Source organism: Plenodomus lingam (assembly GCF_022343315.1).
Source record: "Plenodomus lingam strain CAN1 chromosome Unknown contig_14, whole genome shotgun sequence".
In the NCBI taxonomy this organism is placed as follows: domain Eukaryota; kingdom Fungi; phylum Ascomycota; class Dothideomycetes; order Pleosporales; family Leptosphaeriaceae; genus Plenodomus; species Plenodomus lingam.
In genome coordinates, this window is record NW_027093932.1 from 2,810,703 (window position 1) to 2,831,697 (window position 20,995).

Here is a 20,995-nt window from a genome sequence, read left to right on the forward strand (position 1 = left end):
AGATGTCGGATGGTGTTGGAGTGCATGTGCATCTCGACCGGCGTCACATGATTGAAAACGCCGATCGACGTCACGGTCAGCCAACGTCCACAGGTGAGTTAGTCTCGTTCCATTGAGACGTCATGGCAATCGTACGCGCTGCTCCCGTCCGCAACACGGCACCATGAGGACGACCGTCTTGCTTGGTCGCCAATGTCTTCGCCAATATCTTCCACGTCTTGCGTCTTCCGCTGCCAGCAGCCGGATCAGTACCAGCACGCGACGCTGCCACTCCAACGCCTCCGCCTTCAGCCGCCTATTCGCAACACCACGATTCCGCGGTAAGACGATACGATGGTCGGGGGCGGCTACTGGTGCGGCGGCGGCGGGTGCGGTACTGAGTCCGATGGCCTTTGTGGCCATTGGCAATGACCAGTCGGACAGTGGGGAAAAGACACACGAGGAGGCCATGCTGGAGGCGTCGCGCAAAGAGCTGAAGGAACATGTTCCCAAAGTCCTCGAGAACTCGACAAAGTACCAGCGGGGGCTGTACTTCTTCATTGAAGACTACATCATTGAGCCGATAGCGACGGGCATCCGCTTTCTGCATCTCATCATCATTTTCGTGCCGGTCATTGTTAGCATCCCCGCGATTTGGCTGGGGGCAAAGCAGCCTCATCGCGATAATGAGCGCAGTGGGACCTTGTGGTGGTACGGCTTTCTGGTGCTGTCCATGGAGAGAGCCGGTGCTGCCTTTATCAAGGTCCGTTTTTCATGTGGCAAACCATCGTCTTGTCCATGTCCACTGACTGCGATGTAGCTGGGGCAATGGGCAGCCTCACGAACTGACGTCTTCCCCACCGAATTATGCTCCATCATGTCCACTCTTCATTCCAACGCACCCGCACATCCACTGAGCATATCAAAGCAAACCATCGAGGCTGCCTTTGACGGCCAATCCTTTGACGACATCTTCGAGGAGTTTGACGATGTTCCACTCGGAGTGGGTGCCATCGCTCAGGTCTACAAGGCGAAACTAAAACCTCATCTGGCCACATTGAACGACACCATCAGTGCCGAAGAGAAGCCGAATCTTGTCCGGAAGATCAAAAAGAACGTCGACGTCACGCTCAAGAACACACCGTCAAGGGTCCCGTCGACGCATGTCGCCGTCAAGGTCCTGCACCCCAAGATTGAGAAGATTGTCCGCAGAGATTTGCGCATCATGGCTTTCTTTGCCGCCATCATCAATGCTGTACCTACTATGGAGTGGCTGTCCTTCCCCGACGAGGTCGAGCAGTTTGGTGAAATGATGCGACTGCAGCTAGACCTCCGTATCGAGGCGGCAAATCTCACCCTGTTCCGCCGAAATTTCAAGGACCGTACTACGGCCTGGTTCCCATTTCCTTATACCGAATATACTACGCGCAATGTATTGATCGAGGAGTTCGCGCAAGGCATACCGATGGAGGACTTCCTGCAGAACGGTGGCGGGGTCTTCCAAAAGGACATTGCTGACGAAGGCCTTGACGCCTTTCTCACCATGCTGCTCATTGATAACTTCATCCATGCCGATTTGCACCCGGGAAACATCATGGTACGCTTCTACAAGCCAGAACAGCTGGATGTCTCCATCTTTACACGAAAGGAAAATCGCACTACCGGGCCCACGGAATCGCGAGATGTGACCGAGGAAGTCCTCGAGCGGTTACGGCCCCACAGAAAAGATCCCGAACGATGGCGAGCTAAGCTACAAGAGATTGACAAGGAAGGATATCGGCCTCAGCTCATCTTCATCGACACTGGCCTAGTCACCGAACTGAATGCGAAGAATCGCGCAAACTTTCTCGATCTTTTCAAAGCTGTTGCAGAGTTTGACGGCTACAAGGCGGGCCACTTGATGACGGAGCGCTGCAGACAACCAGATGCCGTCCTAGACGGTGAAGTCTTTGCGCTCCGCATGCAGCATTTGGTGCTGGGGGTCAAGAGCCGTACTTTCGCGCTGGGCAACATCAAGATTGGTGATATTCTTAACGAAGTCTTGTCCATGGTGAGGACGCATCACGTTCGCCTTGAAGGCGACTTTGTGAATGTTGTGCTTAGCATCTTGTTGCTCGAGGGTATAGGCCGGAGCCTGAACCCTGATCTAGATCTCTTTGCTGGGTAAGTGAAAACGGGCAAAGGATTCAACAAGCATGGCTAATCATCGCTCAGCGCTCTTCCTATTCTTCGACAGCTGGGTGCTCAGAGTGGGTCCTCGATGATCCGCGGAGGAGATTTTTCGATGCTGAAAGTCTGGGTCGGGCTTGAGGCACGCAGTTTCTTGCAGGCTTCAATAGATTCGGTAAGTCGTTGTTATTGGAAAGGGTTGACAAGTTCTAATGACTCTCAGGTGGAGCGATGCGTCAAGTCTGACCAACTGTCGCCCAATATCTAGATGTATTTCTTTTGGGTTCTTGGCAGCTTGGATAATTTTCGATATTCTTCCGAGCTGCCGTTGTATTTTTATTAGACGATTCAGCAAACATACTGCATGACGTTTGGTGCAATATGTGAACATGCTGAAGACGGTTTGTTTGTCACATGTAATGCTTCAATCTCTGGGAGTCTTGGAAAGGTGAGATTTTGCACAAAGATCACATGATATCAGGAGATTTGACTCTTGTGTACCATCCTGTTATGATGCTGAACAGCATACTTTGGGCCAATATACGAATGGACCTGCACGGCCAAACAGCGTTTGATAAACAGGGAACATTACGTGTCACGCTATGACGTCACACACATACTACTAGACATCTGCGGCTATTCCGTGAGCTGCCGTACGTACATCACATACTCAACTGGAATCTATCTCCACTTTGCATGTTCCTTTCTTGTCACTTCCACCACTTCTCGCATATCCAAACCTACACAACATTGTTAAGCAACTACATACCCAGCAGAATACAATGGAGCCGGCTGCCACTGGAGTGCTTTCCGCTGCAGAGCATCTGCTCGAAGGCGCTGTGGCTCTAGTGAAGGGCATCAAACATCCAACTCTCCCCATCAAGGCAAATTTGACGCATATTTCAACCATCCCCTTGCCTCGATCAGAGCATACCATTTCTGTAATCAAAGGCCGCGCATACATTTTTGGTGGGGAGGTGGAATCTGCCAAACTTGCCGATAACACCATGCACGTTGTGATTCTCCCTTCAAGCGGCGTCCTCGAAGCAGACTATACAACCTTCGCAGCCCGCGCAGAGAACGGGTACGACGATCTACCTAGTCCAAGGAAAGGGCATGCGGCTGTGGTGATCGGTGACAGTATTTACATCTTCGGTGGTGAGGGCGATGGGGTAGCCAACGAAAAGGGAAGAATTTGGGTCTACTCAACTGTCTCCAACACATGGTCCCATCTGGATCCTGCGCCAGGCACTTCGTTCCCAGCACAGCGCACCGCTCACGCCTCAGCGAGCTCGGATCTCCCAGGACCAAAGACTACGACGTACCATGAGAAAGCTCCCCAGGCGCCCGCGGACCCCGCGAAATTCGTTCCTGAGCCTGCTGAATCGGACTCTTGGGGCACTATTTTCGTCCTAGGCGGTCGTGATACTTCGACTGGTCAGTTGCTGGACGATGCGTGGGCTTTCGACGTCAAAACCCGGACTTGGAGCACCATACCTTCGCCCCTTGGGCCGGCGACAGAGGGTGCAAGCGCATCTGTCGTGGGCGAATATCTCTATCTATTCGGGGGCAAGAGTACAGGAGATTCCACTACAGCTTCAATCCAGTGTCTCGACGCCTCCCACGTCTGGCAACATGCCCAAGGTGGGACAACCCCGCTCACCGCGGGCTGGGCATGGAAAGCCATCGAACATACCAGCAGTGGGGAACCTTCCGCCTCCATTGCACCACCAGCGCGCTCAGGCGCTGGCCTCGTAGATGTCACCACCGGCCAGGGCCGCCACTACCTCCTCGCTCTATGCGGCGAGTCTGCCCCCGGAACCTACCTCGACGACATCTGGGCCCTGCAACTCGCACCAGAGCGCTCTTCCGCTGCCGCCATAAAAGATGGGATCCGCGCCCGCATCAAGCAGGATACGCACGAGGCGCAATGGGCCCAGGTCATGTGCCGCCATGTTGATGCCAAGGGGGAGGAGGAGGAGTCGGCGGGCGTGTCGGCGAGAGGTATCGGGGCACGGGCGCGGTTTGCGGCGGCGAGGGGGACGGAGGTGGATGGGGCGACGTGTGTGGTGTGGGGTGGGGTTGGAGATGGGGGAGTGTACGGGGATGGGTGGATGATTACGGTTGAGAGGTAGTGGGATGATGGCTGTGTAGAGGTGTGGCTTGTAGTCATCTTTGATGAATTAATGGTATAAGCATCATACGGGGAATAATCAATAACCTCTACGATAGACCTAACTCACCACCTCTTCTTTCTAGTTTCCACAACATCTCTATAAAAACAAGACCTCTCGGCCCCATGCCCATATCTATTCCCATACCACTCCCCCCTCTGTTCCCCACGTCCAACAATCCCACTCACTTTCAAGCATACAGAGATGGATAGTCAAGACAGGCCAGATGACTGGCCATAGCCCAGGAACTGGGTTGATTTGATTTGATTTGCACAGGTACAATACGGCTTACAACGCGATATCCAGGTCTAGGCTCCTAGACGCCATCTCCCTTCACCCACACCTCTACTACAATTACGCCACGTAAACCCCATTCTTCCTTTTTTCTTTACACAAACACGCCAGTACTCCGCACGCACTTCCCATTCCTCTACGCAGTACATGACCCAAATCCAGCCTGGCAGCCCGCCGGCGCACTGCAGTACGCAGCCGTAGACCCACAGTACCCGTATTGCGAGCAGCAATTGCCAAACGACGACTTGGCACAAGTGAACTTCCCTTTGCCGCCACAACGTCCATCTTTTGAGACCTTAGCCGCACCGGTGGCGGGCGAGGTAGCGGCAGGCGAGGGCGAGGGCTTAGGAGAAGCCTTGGAGGGTGCCGAGCCGTTGGAGCCACAGTTTCCAAAGTCCGGTTGGCAGCCTGTTCCGCAGTAGGCGGGGGTGCTGCCGCAGTAGCCGTTTGTGGAGCAGCAGTTGCCAAAGGAGCTGCCCAGGCATGTGTATTTGTTTTTTCCGCCGCATGTGGCGTCTGTTGTCATCTTGTGGTTTCCAGATGAAGGGGCGGTGGAGGCGCGAGGGGGTGTCGAGGAGCCGGCTGGTGGGTTCGAGGTGCCGGTGCCAGTGCCGGATCCTGCGCCTCCGGCAACACGGTACCAGTTTGCCTTTGGGTCACCGAGACAGTCGCCGACGGTGACGCCCTTGTAGCCGAGCTGGGTGAGGGTGGAGAGCATGTAGTCGGTCAGGTTCATGGCCGTCTGCTCGTGGATGTCATGGCCGATTTCGAGCCATTGGCTGGATGCCGGTTTGGCCCCGTTTTGCGTGATGTTGCCGCGGAACCAGTGTTTGGAGTTTTGGATCTGGGCGGGCGAGTCCTGGTTGTAGTCGTCTGTGTCAACGTCAAAGTAGATGACGTGGTAGCCTAGGTCGGCCATGTCGGTCTCGCATTGACCTGTGCAGCTCGAGTAAGGTGGACGCATGTACGTGGGGATCTTGCCGATGATGTTGCGAATCGCCATTTCATTCTTCCACATCTGGTTTTTGCGGTCGAGCTGGGAGACGGCGCTGAGGTCCAAGTGGGTCCAGGTGTGCGAGGCAATCTGATGGCCCTCCGAGTCCATGCGCTTGATGTCGGCGACGAATTCGGGCGTGGTGTCGATTTGCCCTTTGTTGATGTTGTTGCCTGTTACGAAGAAGGTGGCTTTGGCGCCATACGAGTCCAGGACGTCCAAGATGTGGGAAGTGAAGACCTTCTGTGGGCCGTCGTCGTAGGTGAGCGCAACAGTGCCGGGTTTCACACAGTTGTAGATACCGTCTCCGCCATACAGGACATCTCCAACTTTGGTACGTGCAATGCTGGAAGTGTTCGTGCCACTGGGAGTAACGTTGTCTGGACACCCTGGGCCGTATGCATAGTTGCATCCGGGGGAGTAGCAGAAGTCGTCATCGGTCCCGCAGTCTATAGCGTTCGTCAGCGTCCGTCTGCTTAGGTCCATAACATTCACTTACAGCCTCCTTCGGAGCAACACTCGCCCGCAGCACAAGAGCCAATGCCAGCTCCGCATCGGCGGTCGTCTTGGCGAGCCTGGAGTTTCTGTTCAGGTGCCTTGAGGAACTCATGGGGCTCCGCAAATCGTGCTCCCAGGTTGCCAAGCAATTCCCTTGCTTTGAGATCCCGTGGGTTCAATCCTACAATTTTGGGGAGACCGACACCGTGGGCATGAACAAGGGGGGTGAGTGCCGCCAAGGCAGCGAGAGCTGTGTGGTGCATTATGGGTTAAGTAGTCTTGCGATTGTATTACTGATTGATGATAGATTTGGGTAAACGAAAGTGGAGTACGAGCGAGTGGATAGCGGTGACCGAATCGACTACGCACAAAGTATGGGGAAAACGAAGGACGGCCGCAAGAAAAGCGGTGGAATGAGACTTCGTCACGGAGAAGGTGGAGGGGACCTTACTGTAACCTGGGTGTAGCCTCATCTTATGGAGGAGGGATGATCGAAGTCAGAGGACCTGCCAGCGATCCCTGCAAGGCGTGTGCCAAAACGGACTTGGGTCGAAGCACTGGTGCATCGAAGGTTTCCTTCAATAGACCAGGCTAACCTTGCAAAAGTAAAGATAGTCGTGCGGGTCCCTGGAGTTGCATCTTGACGGCTCTGGAACCGCTGTGCTGGCTTTCGCTCTAGAAGGCATGGTGCCATCCAGCTGTGGACTGTGAGACCTAGAGGCCCCGCCCTTGTGCCAGAAACAGACAACTATTTGCCTTGGCTCTAATTAAAACAATGATCATGTCTGTCTGTCTGACCGTAGGATCAAGGAGTAGCCCGCCTTCAGAGAGTGCCTTTTAGGAGTGTCCGAATGCGAGGACGTGACTGTTCGCTGCGTGACCAGCGCATCTTGAAACTTTGAATCCATCACGATGTGGCGGTAACAACGTGCGAAACAAGGGTGGATGGGAGACCACGCAGTACCGGTAGCACTGGTGACACGGCAACAAGCCGTTGCTCAATACACAATAACAAACATGACACAGAGTTGCCACGGTGCTGGCTCCGCGGCCAGGTCCATCGCCAAGGCAGCCGTGCTACGTCAAGCGCATGGTAAAGGGGGACGAGTGCGAGGATGCCCACGAGTCCTTGTGGCATGCAAGCTCGAGGGACGAGCACGCGGTACTTGCGGCCATGGCTGGAGTAAGGTATTGTTTCTCTTGAAGGAGTGGATGTGTGACCCGCTGGACAACAAACGTTCGTGCTGCCGAGGACGCCTTTTGAGGCTTCTCGCCTCTTGGAAAGTGCTTGTCGAGTTGAAGATGCCGGCGCCAACTTGCTTGTACTATCTGCCGGTACCGGTACGCCTCATGCATGAAACGTGATCCACTGTTCTAACTCTTGAATCCGTTCACATAGGTAGGTAGCGCTGTTTCGCAACAACAAGAAGTAGGATTTCTTTGGCTGAGCGGGAGACTGGCTGCCCATCGTCGGGTAGTTTTTCCACTGGCCTCTACCCCTTGGGCTTAAGCTCCTTCTACCGCTTGGTCCGGCCGAGGATGGAGCGAAGTGAGGCCATGCCAATTGCGCAATACCTACTGTGTTCTTTTCGCTTTCATCCCATTGTGTGTAACAACAATTGGATCGCTGGCCTTCGTATTGCTGCTGCCGGCTTGTTTGAACCCATCTCCTCCGATGCCAGGTAACAATTTCAATTGATGTCTTAGACAGAATGGCCCAACAATGCAGCTGGAGTTAGCGCAGTATCCCGGTAGATATGAAGCCACAAATTTCAGTCACCATTTGATGCATTGCTTCTCTAGGTAGGCAGCCTCGTTCAATCAGCCTTTCGGTACCCCTTGCCTACACCAAGCCTTGACGAACGTTTGAAAGGAACACATTCCCGTCGCATACATTTGCCATGACAGTTTCGTAGCTGGCGCCTGCAGCCCATGGAAAAAAGGCAACACCACACACCGTCTCCTATTGAAGCGTTCCCTGCACGTCTCCTGAAAAAAAGCAGGTTTTTCGAGCGCCCACTCAGTACATACAAATCCAGGCGGATGGGTGGGTATGTGAATCCATTCACTCGCGCGTATCGTATTCGCAGCCCGGCCTCATTTCCGCCGACAGGTGTCCCGTGTGGATCGCCAAAAACTTCCTTGCCGTCCATAAACCTTGAAACGTCCCGCCCGTGAATCGTGAATCCAGTCGTGATCGTCTAACCGGTACTAGGCTCGACTTGGTTAACATCATCAGGGTTCCACGATAGGCATCCGAGTGGGCCCGATTACATGTGGTCGGCCGGAAACCACAACTACAACCACAACGAGGAATTGAAAACTAAAAAATAAAACAAAAGGCTAATTATCGCGACATATCTATGTTCACATTGATTGTGTGGTATATCTATACTAGTTGTCTATATATCGCAGTATCGAGGTGGGCATCAAGGTGGGCAACACGATGGGCATAGATATATCGCACTATCCAGGTGGGCGTCAAGGTTTATTTGCGCAGTTTCAACTTGTGCTTTTGATCTTACAAAGAATCCAACCTTCAAAGGCTTCCTGCCAAGGGTCTTTCTCCTTGAAACCAGCGTAAGACTTCGAATGAAAGCAAGGAGTCCCATAGATCTTGATCCAGGTCCCAATACTAACGGCTGTCTTGCTCTTTACAGGAAGCCTTTGAATAAGGTCCGATAACAGACATTACTTTTGCAATATACTATACTTATATAGTTAGCGATGAGTTTTCAGAGTACTAACATTCTCCTTCGCCAAATCCATCGCCGGTCCAGCCCAGTTCTGCATCCAACTGGATTCAAGAACCTGTTGCGCCGAAGTTCAATCGTCGGGCCTAAATGATAAAATCGACCTCATTAGCATAAGGAAGGCTTGCTTCTCCTCCTCATCCATCTCCGCCATCTCAGATTGTCTCTGTGGATTGAGTCCTCCAGCCAATTTTCTAGCAGGAGACGCGGCGATCCATCAATTAATTGAAGTTGATCATCAAAGTACTGATCTTTGTTCGCCCATCTTGCCCACCACTCGCTAGGCAAATAACCCAACGCGTCAACATGTTCTCAAAGAACATCGTCCTTACCCGGGGGCCAAGTGTCAAACAGGGGTCATTGACCCATGATAGCGAAGACCGCGCATGCAAGACTCCAGGTATCAGCCGGGAATGAACATATGACGTTGGCTCTAAGAGTATCTCTGGTGATCTTAATATTAGGGTGTGTGAGAAGACTGTTGTACGCCTACTTCGGGCTGGAACGATTCACTGAAGTCACTTAAGAAGATGCGTGAGTCAGCGAGCGAGATAGTGTCGCTAGCATCTCCAAACCAAACTGGTAAGACACCATAATTAGGCACCCACGGATCCAGAGGCTTTCCGTCCACCCGTTTTATTCACTCGAGCTCAGGCTGCCCATACTTTTCATAGAGCTGGTCTGGAGTAAGGTTGTCGATGGAATCGGGCAGACGAAGAAGGATATTGGCCTCATGAAGATCTGAAATTGTAGTTAGCAAGGCACGGCCAGAACTCAATGTGACCAGCCTGGTTACCTACCTGCGTGAATGATGCCACGAGAGTGCACGAAGGCGACAGCTTGAATAAGCTGAGCAGCAATGGTGCGAGCCACTGAAAGCTGGAACAACAGGCTACGGGATGCATCTCGCGCTTCTGAGATGCTCATCCTTGCTCGCGTGGTGACCAAGCAGTGATGTTTTCTCATTGCGCCCTGTATATCCAGGCCTTCCAATTGGAAGTCATCCAATATCTCTGGTATCATTGCTAAACTGGCATCCGCTGTGGCATGGCATCCCTCATCATCCCGCAAAATCCTCAGTATAGCGCTCTCAAATGAACGATCAAGCTCTGACACGGCGAATTTAATCGCGACGTAATTGGCCAAGCGCTCGTCACGCGCTAACCATGTGGTAGAACAACTCCCATAGCCCAGTTTGTGTACAATGCGATAATGAGACGGAGAGAATTGGTCGCTGATCTGAACGGGGTAGTAGCCTCCAGCATCGTACCACTCTAATGGCTCAATATCTTCAATCAGTTCGTACATCCCATAGGAGACCTTCGAAGCGGATGCTTGGTCAAATATTGTTCGTGGAGAATTGCAAGTTGAAATCCATCTCCACGTCGGATCGCGATAGCTTACATGTGAAGTGGCAGTCCGATTACAAGCAAAAGATGAAGACTAAATAGTATTGCGTCAGCGCCCTTAGTAATATACCGGTAGCTGTGCACGCTAGTTTCTAGGGGCAACGTAATCTATTAGTCTCGCTCCCAGAATCTTGAACCCTTGCTCTTGAAAGGCTCTCCTATTTATACTGCAAAGCTCGCAAAAGACCAAAGAAATGAATATAGTCACGTCTTTTGCGTTATTATAATAATGACCTCAGTCTCTATAAACGTTCAGTATGTGTTCTATGGGTTTAATTTATTGTTGCCACTTGCCTGTAATGCTCCAAGACTATTGTCCACTTGTCCACCGTCATGTCCTGAAAGAAGAACACTGGCAAGGTTTTTCTTGGCTTCCTGAGTCTCAATAACTCTTTCTTCGAATGAATCGCGAATATAAAAGCGAATGGTGGTGACTTCGCTTTTTTGTCCAATGCGATGGATACGGGCCAAGGCTTGCTCTTCCACCGTTGGGTTCCTAGAAGTCAAAATCAGCTCCTATAGCTCGAAGCATTCTTGTAACTGCGCACCAATGGGGTTCCATCAGATATGCCCGTGAAGCTGCTGTCAACGTCAATCTGATTATACAATTAGCATTTTTGATTGAAGCAGGAGGTCCTACAGACCCAACAGCACCGCATTCTAAAGTGAGCAGTATGATACGAACGTTCGGGTTCGACTTAAATTCGTTCAGTACTGGCTGGCGTTGAGTTTGAGCTACTTTTCCATCGAACCTGACACTCCGAATCTGGGCTTGTTCTAGCGCGGCTTCGATAATGTCCAAGGTCATTCTCCAAGTAGAAAAGACGATGCTGATCACATCAGCTTCGAACCACACACAGCAATCAAGATTGACACACCATTTTGCATCCTTATTTTTTGGCTGCTCCAAATCTGATATCAGGGCCTTTATCTTTGAAGGAAATTCGGAGTGATGAGCCAGCCTCAGGCCTTCCGTGATGTCGCCGGACATCTCCTCAAATGCGCTGCTACCGGTTAATATTGGTGTGACTGGACAATTGGGTGTGTGCCCGCATGGCATTTTCTGAATGCTCTTCCGGTTCTTGTAGGAGCATTCCGCGCAAGCATATTCGAGGCACGAGAAAAGATGAGCAGTGTAATGAGGCGCGGCGTCATCACCCAGACTTTCAGTGACATCCAAGCTTGAATGGCATAGGGTACAACGGATAGTTCCCATTTGGCCTTTAACTCTGAAGGCTTGTCGAGCGTCATCAGCCCAGTTGTCCTTTTCTCGCGTATTCATCTTGCCATGGCGTGAAGTATAGTGTAGACCTAAGTCACACACCAACCGCATTGATTCAATTTGCTGGAGAAAGTTACCGTACAAACCTCGCTGCCAAGTATCAGTGTCCTGGGCCAATGCATCATCCATCTTGATGATAGTTTGGTTACGAATGTTGTCATATAAAGCCCTCTCTGCTTTGCTGAACTCAACTGGGCACCGGACATCATGTCGCGGTGGTAAAGTAATGGTGTGTTTTGCCCTCCGCAATATAAGGCAACGCGAAAGCCGCTTGAGTCTCTTCACAGCTTCCTCATCTTCTCCAGATTTCCAGAGCTGTGATATGTCTGTGTCAAACTTCTTCGGATCGTCATAGGGATAGGCTCGAATGAACTTCAGGAGGGCGGTCAGGTCACTGAGCTGATTCTGAATAGGCGTGCCAGTGACTGCCCAACGAGAGACGGACTCGAGACTGCAGATCGAGCGAGCCATTCGTGTTTTCATGTTGCGAACGAGATGCGCTATCAACGATCAGTGTCCAGGTCCAGCATGTATGTGTAAGCTTCCACGTGACTCGGAAAGACTTACCTTCATCAAGGATGATTCTCTTCCATCGAACGGTGAAAAGTATACTATTAGCTGGCACTTCTCCTTTTTGCCAATCTGCACGGACTGTGTGATATGTCGTCAAGATGATATTAGCCGCGTTGATCTGCTCAATGAGACTGAGCCGTTCTTTTCCGTGATGGCGTCGAACCTTCAGTCCATCCACTTCGATATGGCTCGACCATAATTAGCCATCTACGTAAATTTATACATAACAATCATACTTACTCTTTGATTTGCTCTTCCCATGTACTCAGGACTATGATCTTTAGTATGTACCGCAAAATCGTGACAACTATGTCTTACGTGGTTGTGGCACGATGACCAAAGTGGCTGAAACCGTGGGCATTGGATCCTCTGAAACATTTAGCAGATCGTATTCTGTAACAACTGCAGCCCCAGGCTCCAGATCGCTGGCCGCCAGAGCTACCATAGGTAGAGTTTTCCCGAGACCCATAGGATCCGCAATAATACCCCCATAGAAGGGTGGCGGCGCCGTATCTTGGTGATTGCCCAGAATTCGGTTAATGAATCTGGTGCTTTATCAGTACTTGAACCCTGCATAGAGACTTTCGTCAATCGATTCGAAATGCTGATGAGGTGTTGGAGGACCCCCATCGACGTGATTTACTCCAACGCTAGGTAAGGCCAGTTGGAAAGCTTACTTTCTGTCGTGACTTGAATCCAATGCCTCCCACACATCCGCTCCTTTGGTCTCTAACGCCCATCCCCTTTCCCTGCCAAGCATAAATGTGAGTGCTTGCCTTTGATGTCTAAATTGAGATGTGAATATACAATAGTCAAATTTAATGGAAATCATACCTGTGTAGAACTGTTCGTATCATTTTGGGTGCTGCGGTCTCCTCGAGATCATCTTGGCCACTAATCATATCCAGTGGCTCGGGTCGGTCCTCGATCTTCAGAAATTGTACAGTATCAGTACTCAACCAAACGACCATGGATACTGATGGACAGGAGCTGAGTTCAGTCGAGGACAGTCGGTGGGGGTTCCGGTACTTCACATCCAAATCGATGGTTCTAGGATCCTGCAGATAGACATCGTAATCTTGAAGCCAAGAGCCAATGCTCTCGAAGAGATCATTGGGACCATAAACCGTGACGTCTAAGGTACAAGATATTTGGGAATATGGGCCTGACGGATGTTTTTGAGTTACATCGGTGTCTATGGTACAATAGGCAAACAATATAAGAGCGTTCTCGTCAAGTAAGCTCTTCACCATGCGACCGTATTGCGGTGGTATTATTCCGGTTACTTGCTGATTGTCAGTAGCATGAAACCGTTCCGAGGAAGTTATTGTGACTGAAAATCTTTGAGATAATGAAGAGGACCTGGCACATCTCCCATGTAGGGAGGGTATCTAATCAGGTGAGTATATGATTTAATACAAAGCATGGATTTCGCAGAGGACCTACTGTTCCGAAGCAAACAATTTCGAGGCTACACTCTTCAGACTCAGGGCTGATATCCTGTGCAGCTTTCATCTCGAATTCGTGATGGCGAGAGTCGTGCTGTAGCACATCCACCTTATCATACGCTTCAGGGCCGAGTCCAGACATGTCTTCATCAATTTGCTCCGAAAGCTGAAACTCGATTCTATCGGTATCGTTCCAGCCCCAATCAACAGAAACCTCGGAACAGGCCATGGCTTCCATGAATGCTGCATCCTGATCATGCGAAGATGGGTGGGCTTCATTTGGAGCATCAACGGTCAACCGTCGCTTTGTTTCTTGATTTGTTGAATAGTCATCTGGGTCTTCGTTCAGTCTGGGTCGCTTCATTTGTTGCCCAGGTGAGTCTCCCATCTATTATGGTGGTAAGAGCGCTCAAAGGGTGAGATTGTTGAGCAGAAGTTGGATGGTAGATCACATATGGCATCTAGCCACGGCGGACCTAGCAGTTACTTTATTCAGTAGAGGTTGCATTGCTGTATTACAATAACGTAATAAAGCATGCTCGGCTATCATGCTTTCAGTTCGGCTTCTTGCGATTGAGGACTTTGATTGAACCACCCCCATGTCAAAAAAATGATCGTTCTGGGCATGCCGCCCGGATGTCGCCACCCACTAAAACCTCATAGAAAGCAGCATAATATAGGCATATGGAGATCGATTTTGAAGCTGTAACATGTCTATATTGGTTGATTTCTGGTGTTGTGAATACTAAATTTTAGTTTCAACTCGTTTTTCTAGGTGACCAAGCACCTGCCCAATGCGCGATGGCATTTTCTCTTTGACGTGGGGGTGGAACTGTGAGTGTGGCACAGCTTACATCTGGCAGTCAGCACTGCGTCCCGCATTCTGTAGAGATTAATCAGATCACGTGTTAAATGGGGCTTAGTAAAGAGAAATTAACTTCAGCTCCTCAAGGCCCATCACTGCGCCCCAGGTCGCTTTCCAGTAGAGGGTGTAGGAGTATTGGCTGGGAATAGAGCACACATTGCTTCGAGGCTGGCGTTACGACAGCCACGCTGCCACGTCATTTGCCAAAGCTTTCACGTTGTGCGACTGGGAATGACTTCTGTTGTTTGAGGATCTTTACTGGTTCCAACATAAGAAGTTCAAATAGGTACCAGTAATGCGTCAGCCAAAGCCCCTGCTCTAAAACGATAACTTCGATATGACACCACCTGGGTCTTCTTTGCGCGATTTCCCTAAGTATTTGCGGTTTTGATCTCACGCAATAGCTTCATATTCAAAGACGTTCACCATGCCTCTGGCTCCAGCAGTGTCAGAGTTAGCCCGTCGCACGATGAACGTCGCGTTCGAGGAGCTCGAGCGAACGGTGACTCCAGCAGATTCAAGGGCCTTCCGCTCAGCAACACTTGAGCATGTTCGAATCGAAGCCCTCGACATAGAGAAGCAATTAGCCGTACGACAAGCACTCTGCAACATGCGTCGTCTGGAGCCTTTGCTAAGAGGCTTAGAGCACTACGCTAGAGTCGTCGATGTTCTTTGCAATGGCACACCGTTTCTGCCCTGGATATGGGCACCAATAACATTGATCCTGAGAGTGGCCTCGGAGTATATGGAAAGCTTCCAGCAGATTATGAAAGGATATAGTAGGGTAAGATGTGGACAATGTATTTTTCTCTTTGGCTTAGTCGAACTTCATTACAATACACCCACGCAGCGGAGCAAAACGTCATCGTTGTCCATTGTTTCGACGGTACCTTCAATCCCAGCCTATCAGAAGATTTGATAAATTTCGCTCTACAGCTTGATCATTCACGTAGGAGGAAATGTACAAAGAGACTAACGGGAGACCAAGATCGCAGATGCACTCGGTCGATTCAAAATCCTCAGCGACACATTCATTGCTGAACCTGGATTCCAGCAGATACTCGCTGTCTTTTATGCAGATATTCTCCAATACCACATTCATGCGTACCGATTCGTCCGACGTCCGGGTAAGCTCAAACCCTAGATTCCCTGTGACCGTAATCTTTCGCAAAAATCAAAGTCCAGTCTGATTCCTTCCTGAAAAGTAGCTACACACATTACTAATCTATGTGTTCAGGGTGGAAACTTCTGTTCCTGACGTCATGGGGTCGCTTTCAGAGGCGCTTCGACAACATACTCCAAGATCTGGATTATCATGGACAGCTTGTTGACCAGGAGGCCAATGCTCTCAGCATCGCCGCTATGGCTGATTTGCGTCAGCAGCATACTGATTGGAGAGAAAAGAGCCTTCATGGTATCATTCTAGCAGAGAAGCAGCAAGCTGTTAGGGAGTATACATCTATACTCTCCTGGCTCAAAGTCGATGAGTCAGAACAGGGTCAAATTATTGAAGCGATATCCGATGAAGAAGCGAAGTTTCCAGGGACGTGTTCATGGCTAAGCAAGGACATGAAAATCAAACTTTGGTTAAGAGCCAAACCCGAACAGCCCTTTCTGTGGCTACAGGGAAATCCAGGCTGTGGAAAAAGCGTAATTGCAGCCAAGCTCGTATATTTCCTGCAATTGACAGCAGTGAAAGCGCCATCCACGAATCGTGTCATTTGTCATTTCTGCACCTATACTTTCCCATCGTCGACAAGATACGAGGGAGTTCTTAAATCGATTATCCGACAACTCCTACTGAATAGTGATGAGCTCACTGCACATGTCTACCAGGAGTGCATCGTGGGTAAGAAACAGGCCAGTACAATCTTTTTGGAGAGACTCATTTTGACGCTCATTACCGCCCTGTCGGACGAACCAGATGAGCCGTTGTGGATTTGGATCATTATCGATGGGATCAATGAGTGTGAAAACGAAAAGCAGGCGCGTCTGGTCAGCCTGATGAACCAGATATCATCTCTCCCTGCATCCAATCATGGAGTGACCTGCAAGGTGCTCCTTACAACAAGGCCATCACCGAACGTCAGAGGTTTCCTCAAAACCAAAAGAAAGCAGGTAATCTACCTTAGTGACGAACAAAGTCCGCTCCTCTCCGCAATTCGGCTGTATGTCTCTCGGAGACTAGATTCTATGCATGTAAAGTTGCAGCAATTAGAGCTCGAGGCGCATGAAATTGAGGCTATGGAGGAACTAGTCTCCCAAAAAGCCAGCGGTCAGTCGCTCCATCGATTAATGCCGAAGAAATCCTAAGAATCCTTAGGTATGTTTTTGTATGCTCGTCTGGTGCTTGATTATATCAATGCGAACATCTTCTTCACTGGCGATGAGCTGAGAGATGCGATCAATCAGCTACCTGCGACATTGAACGAGTTGTAAGTACGCCTTTGCCAATGTTCCATAACTCGAAGCTGAAGATATCTTTAGCTACCAGAAGCTGTTATATCAGATCCTTGCTCGCTTGAACGAACAGTCTCAAGAAAGAGTGAGATGCATCTTTGGGTGGATAGCGTTCGCCAAAAGACCACTGAAAAAGCTCGAGTTTCTTTCTGCACTATCTTTCACCTCCGGTAATTACAATCTGACCAGACTAGTACCAAGATACGTGGTCGAAGATATTTGCAGCTCTCTTGTTGAAGAAAGACGAGATGGTTCTTTGACATTCATTCATGTGTCAGTGAAACAGTAAGCCCCCAAAATGCGCCCATACCGAAATACGTAACCCAGGTAGCGATATTGCTATACTTCATCGTCATCTCAAGTAGTGCCTATAAGACTGATGGGATTACGTGAATTAGTTTCCTCCAAACGTCATCAAGCGCGATAATCTTGCGAGAAGAGGAATCGCTGAATGAACATGGAATTGCGGCCGTCAGTTGCCTCCTCTCCGGCCTCCAAGTCATGAACGAGTCGTACGACGAACAAAAGAAAATGTTGCGCTTCGTCAAAGGGATTCATGGCTTTCATGTCTATGCCACAGAATATTGGACTGAGTACCTGCTCGCGAATGCGAGGACTACGGGCGGTCTCAAGAAAGGACTCGTGGAAGTAGCCACTCGTCTCGCCGATGTACTTGACAAACTTGAAGATACGAGCCCTCTCGGATTTCCATTGCCAAAGGCTACTATTGATATTAAAGATGATCGTTTGGCTCTGCTTGAAGGGTACGGGTCTTTGCGCAAGCATATGGAGAGATCACTTTTCGCTCGGTCCAAACAACGCTTTGAGTCCGAGCTTCAGGCAACAAGTAAGTAGACCTGGTAAGATCAAGCTTCCCCGTTGAAAGGAGGCTGACAAAGTCAGCTGGGCCTGCTAGTGGTGTACCAAAGACCTTCGTTCATCAGGACGGAATCTCCGCTGCATTGGACCTCTACCAGAAAACCGTAGAAACGATTCTCGGACAGGACTCATGTCCAGGGGCGTCCGCCAAAGAGCTCGAGCTATTTAAGAGCCAATTTCGAACGTCTGCGTATACGTGCCGACTAAGATCTTGTCCGCGCGCTACCATAGGCTTCAAAAACCAGCAGTTGCGCCAGGAGCATGAGGTATGTCATGCTGGAGGCTTTCGCTGCAGCTTCGCAGGATGTCAGTATCCACCATATCGCAACCAAAGAAGTCTCTCTGCCCACGTAGCTTCTGTGCATGAATCAGCGATCAAGTTGCCTAGGCGCACTATACGAAAATCAGGAAATTTTAGACTCAAGGTTAAGTCCTCCATTACAGGGCATGAGGGCAATCCAAGGTCAGTCCCGATATGGCAATTCGTGAACCTACCGACAGTCTGACCTCAATAGGGCAATGTTTGAGCCAGACCAAGTATCTGCCGTCCCCGAACCGACGCCCCTGGAAAAACAAATTATATCAGGGGAACCCCGGGTCGATGAGAGGGTTCTCGACACTGGATCTGATTCTGACGTCGGCATCGGCTATGTCGATATCGTTATGGACAAGATCATCGGAGGCACAGGCATAAGCATGGACCCGGCACTCGCCAACCGAGTGAACGCGAGCCTGTTCCAGAATATGAACGCTATGTGCAGCCTTGCCGAGATTGCCGATAATCTTAGAGACGGTTCAGCCGAAGCGTTGACTCCAGAGTTGATCATAACAAAGATCTGGTCAAACTGCCATCCAGAACTTGCCCAAGAGCTGAGGCAATTCATATGTGGGCAGAACGTTGCCTCAGAGGAAGCGAATCAAGTCTCTCGACATTGTTCATGTCACGAGAAAGACACTGAAGACATGATAGTATGTTACAACGCTACATGTCCACGTGGATGGTTTCATCTTTCGTGTGTAAATAGGGTCATCACACCAGTACAAGGTGAGACGTGGTTTTGCAGCATAGCCTGCGAAAAAGCAGAAAAGGCACGAGAGAAAGATGATGAAGATGCATCGGATTCGGATTACTATTAGTGCGAGCATCTTCAGTAGCATCATCGTGATTTCAATCCGTAAGGACTGAAGAGCGATGAAAGTTTTATCAAGAAGGCTTGGAAGAAGTTGATGGTTGACTGGCACTTCTTGCAAAGGTCAGGCTGTGAGCTACTGCCTTCAACACCGTACCATGTCCGCCCCATCGCCACATTACTTCGTGATATTTTTCGCAACACACCCATGCACAAATGCCTCTTAGACCTTCTGATTCACAATGCTTTCTTGAGCCTTCACACTTCCGTCTCCCTCACTGGGACTCGCGGTGTCGCTGCCGACGGCCAAATTCTCATTGTAGAGCTCATTCATATGCTCCAGGCTGCGACCACGGCTCTCGCGCAGGAAGAAGTAGACGTAGGGGAAGCCGATGACGTTGAAGACGGCAAACCATACCCAGATCTTCCAACCCACGTTTTCGAAGCCGATTGGACCGGCATAAACAGTCAAAAAGGCCATGAGCCATTGTGCCGACATGGCGAGGCCAACACCCGTGTGGCGGTGGCGAAGAGGCATAGTCTCGGAGACGTATATGTACTACGCCAGTTAGCTCAGGTCTTGATTGAAAGAATCAAATGAAGAGCAAAGCGCACTTACTGGCTGAGGAGCCCAGGTGGGACTGAAGACCAAGATCCAACCGAAAAGCATCGCCGCAGCAGCGGAGCTCGCTGCCTTGGTGCCAACTGCCAAAAGAGCAACAAAAGCGATCATGAAGACAGATTGCAGAGCGGAGCCCCAGAGAAGCCACTTTCTCCGCCCCCCCTTTTCACAGAAGATAGAACCGACGAAGGCGCCGATAGCCAGAAGCGTAGTTGATGCACCAGAGCACACGGAAGCCGTGGTTGCTTCCAACCCGATATAGACCTGGAATATGGTCGTCATATAGTAGAAGATCATGTTGATGCCCATGAGATATGCGACACCCACAAGGATAACACCATCCCTGATCCTCGACGCAGCCTTTGTTTCTGACTGATCGTAGAAGAAGTCGGTAAATCGTAACTTCTCGCTGACCTCTTGTTTGAGCTCCGTCTGGATTTCATTCATCACCTTTTCCGAGTGCGCGTTGTCGTTGTATATCTGCTGGAGCACAGCCTTGCCCTCGTCCGGCAAGTTCTGGAGGAAGTACCAGCGCGGTGAATCGGCGTTAGGGAAGCACAAAATGATGCAGAGAAGCGACCAGATGATTTGAAAGGCAACAGGGAGGCGCCACACGACCTGGCCCGTGGCGTACGTGAATCCGAAATCAATCCAGTAGGCACAGGCGGTACCAACGCATGCGAAGCCCATGAGGATACCCACGAGAGGGCCACGCTGCTTGACTACACCGGTGGTTTCGGCGACGTAGATTGGGCCAATGGAGACGACGAAGCCATTTCCGACACCGATGAGGACACGACCGGCAATGAGCTGGCCGACGGAAAACGAAGAAGCTGAGATGATGGTACCGATGATCTGAACAACAGCACCAGCCATAACCCAAATCCGACGACCAAATCGATCACTCCAGGGCAAGGCTGCGATTACACAACCTAGCCATGATGCTAGGAGGAATGATGCCACAATCATAGCGGTTGTGGTCGCATCAGGTGCCTGTATTCATGGTCAGCTGACTTGATCGCGTTGAGATGTTGATGACAGAGACCTTCATGGCAGACTGAAAGGACGGCGTCAGAAGCACTCCTCCTAGAACACCTGCGTCCCATCCATAGGACATAAAACCCATGCGGACGCCCCAAAGGACGAGGTTAGGGTTTATCTTCATCGGCATCTTGGACAGAAACCCTTTAGGTTGAGCTGCTCGGGTGGTGCAAGGTGTAGACTGGTAGACCCAAGCAGTTACACTGTCCCGGCAGAGAGGAATAGAAGCAAGATCTCCTGGGAAAGATGCCACAAGTGCCTGACCCAACAGAAAGGAAGCAAATCAAGCAGCCGATGCAGACAGAACCACAAAACAGACTTTGGGAAACTGTCGTCTCGATTAAACGATTAGGATACAGAAACTCGGAAGTGACACAGGGCATCGAATAGCAACATGGGCAGTTAAGTAAGATGACAGGACTGAA

The 20,995-nt window shown here is 50.4% G+C and overlaps 8 protein-coding genes across 8 annotated transcripts; 3 read left to right on the forward strand and 5 right to left on the reverse strand.

Annotated features, from left to right (window-relative positions):
- Positions 1–163: 163 nt before the first annotated feature.
- IAQ61_002961 (uncharacterized protein) lies at positions 164–2,416 on the forward strand (the record flags this gene model as incomplete). The annotated part of the gene is made up of 4 exons (XM_003843237.1): positions 164–742; positions 800–2,142; positions 2,194–2,323; positions 2,372–2,416. 4 exons carry the CDS (start codon positions 164–166, stop codon positions 2,414–2,416), a joined length of 2,097 nt encoding a protein of 698 aa, XP_003843285.1.
- A 514-nt stretch (positions 2,417–2,930) lies between these two features.
- IAQ61_002962 (uncharacterized protein) lies at positions 2,931–4,283 on the forward strand (the record flags this gene model as incomplete). The annotated part of the gene is made up of 1 exon (XM_003843236.2): positions 2,931–4,283. The coding sequence occupies one exon, from the start codon at positions 2,931–2,933 to the stop codon at positions 4,281–4,283; it is 1,353 nt and encodes a 450-aa protein (XP_003843284.2).
- Positions 4,284–4,486: 203 nt separating this feature from the next.
- Positions 4,487–6,535, reverse strand: IAQ61_002963 (uncharacterized protein). The gene is made up of 2 exons (XM_003843235.2): positions 6,110–6,535; positions 4,487–6,059 (listed from the first exon to the last, which is right to left on the reverse strand). The coding sequence occupies exons 1-2, from the start codon at positions 6,369–6,371 to the stop codon at positions 4,753–4,755; spliced, it is 1,569 nt and encodes a 522-aa protein (XP_003843283.1). The 5' UTR covers positions 6,372–6,535; the 3' UTR covers positions 4,487–4,752.
- Positions 6,536–9,653: 3,118 nt separating this feature from the next.
- Positions 9,654–10,169, reverse strand: IAQ61_002964 (uncharacterized protein; the record flags this gene model as incomplete). The annotated part of the gene is made up of 1 exon (XM_003843234.2): positions 9,654–10,169. One exon carries the CDS (start codon positions 10,167–10,169, stop codon positions 9,654–9,656), a length of 516 nt encoding a protein of 171 aa, XP_003843282.2.
- A 597-nt stretch (positions 10,170–10,766) lies between these two features.
- Positions 10,767–12,035, reverse strand: IAQ61_002965 (uncharacterized protein; the record flags this gene model as incomplete). Its single annotated transcript, XM_066095781.1, has 1 exon — positions 10,767–12,035. One exon carries the CDS (start codon positions 12,033–12,035, stop codon positions 10,767–10,769), a length of 1,269 nt encoding a protein of 422 aa, XP_065954617.1.
- A 397-nt stretch (positions 12,036–12,432) lies between these two features.
- Positions 12,433–13,937, reverse strand: IAQ61_002966 (uncharacterized protein; the record flags this gene model as incomplete). The annotated part of the gene is made up of 3 exons (XM_066095782.1): positions 12,433–12,670; positions 12,960–13,496; positions 13,612–13,937. The coding sequence occupies 3 exons, from the start codon at positions 13,935–13,937 to the stop codon at positions 12,433–12,435; spliced, it is 1,101 nt and encodes a 366-aa protein (XP_065954618.1).
- Positions 13,938–14,610: 673 nt separating this feature from the next.
- On the forward strand, positions 14,611–18,914 carry IAQ61_002967 (uncharacterized protein; the record flags this gene model as incomplete). Its single annotated transcript, XM_003843231.2, has 8 exons — positions 14,611–15,222; positions 15,427–15,565; positions 15,676–16,713; positions 16,762–16,873; positions 16,926–17,183; positions 17,297–17,745; positions 17,802–18,240; positions 18,293–18,914. Exons 1-8 carry the CDS (start codon positions 14,866–14,868, stop codon positions 18,912–18,914), a joined length of 3,414 nt encoding a protein of 1,137 aa, XP_003843279.2. The 5' UTR covers positions 14,611–14,865.
- A 216-nt stretch (positions 18,915–19,130) lies between these two features.
- Positions 19,131–20,700, reverse strand: IAQ61_002968 (uncharacterized protein; the record flags this gene model as incomplete). Its single annotated transcript, XM_003843230.1, has 3 exons — positions 19,131–19,466; positions 19,527–20,522; positions 20,575–20,700. The coding sequence occupies 3 exons, from the start codon at positions 20,698–20,700 to the stop codon at positions 19,131–19,133; spliced, it is 1,458 nt and encodes a 485-aa protein (XP_003843278.1).
- Positions 20,701–20,995: the final 295 nt, after the last annotated feature.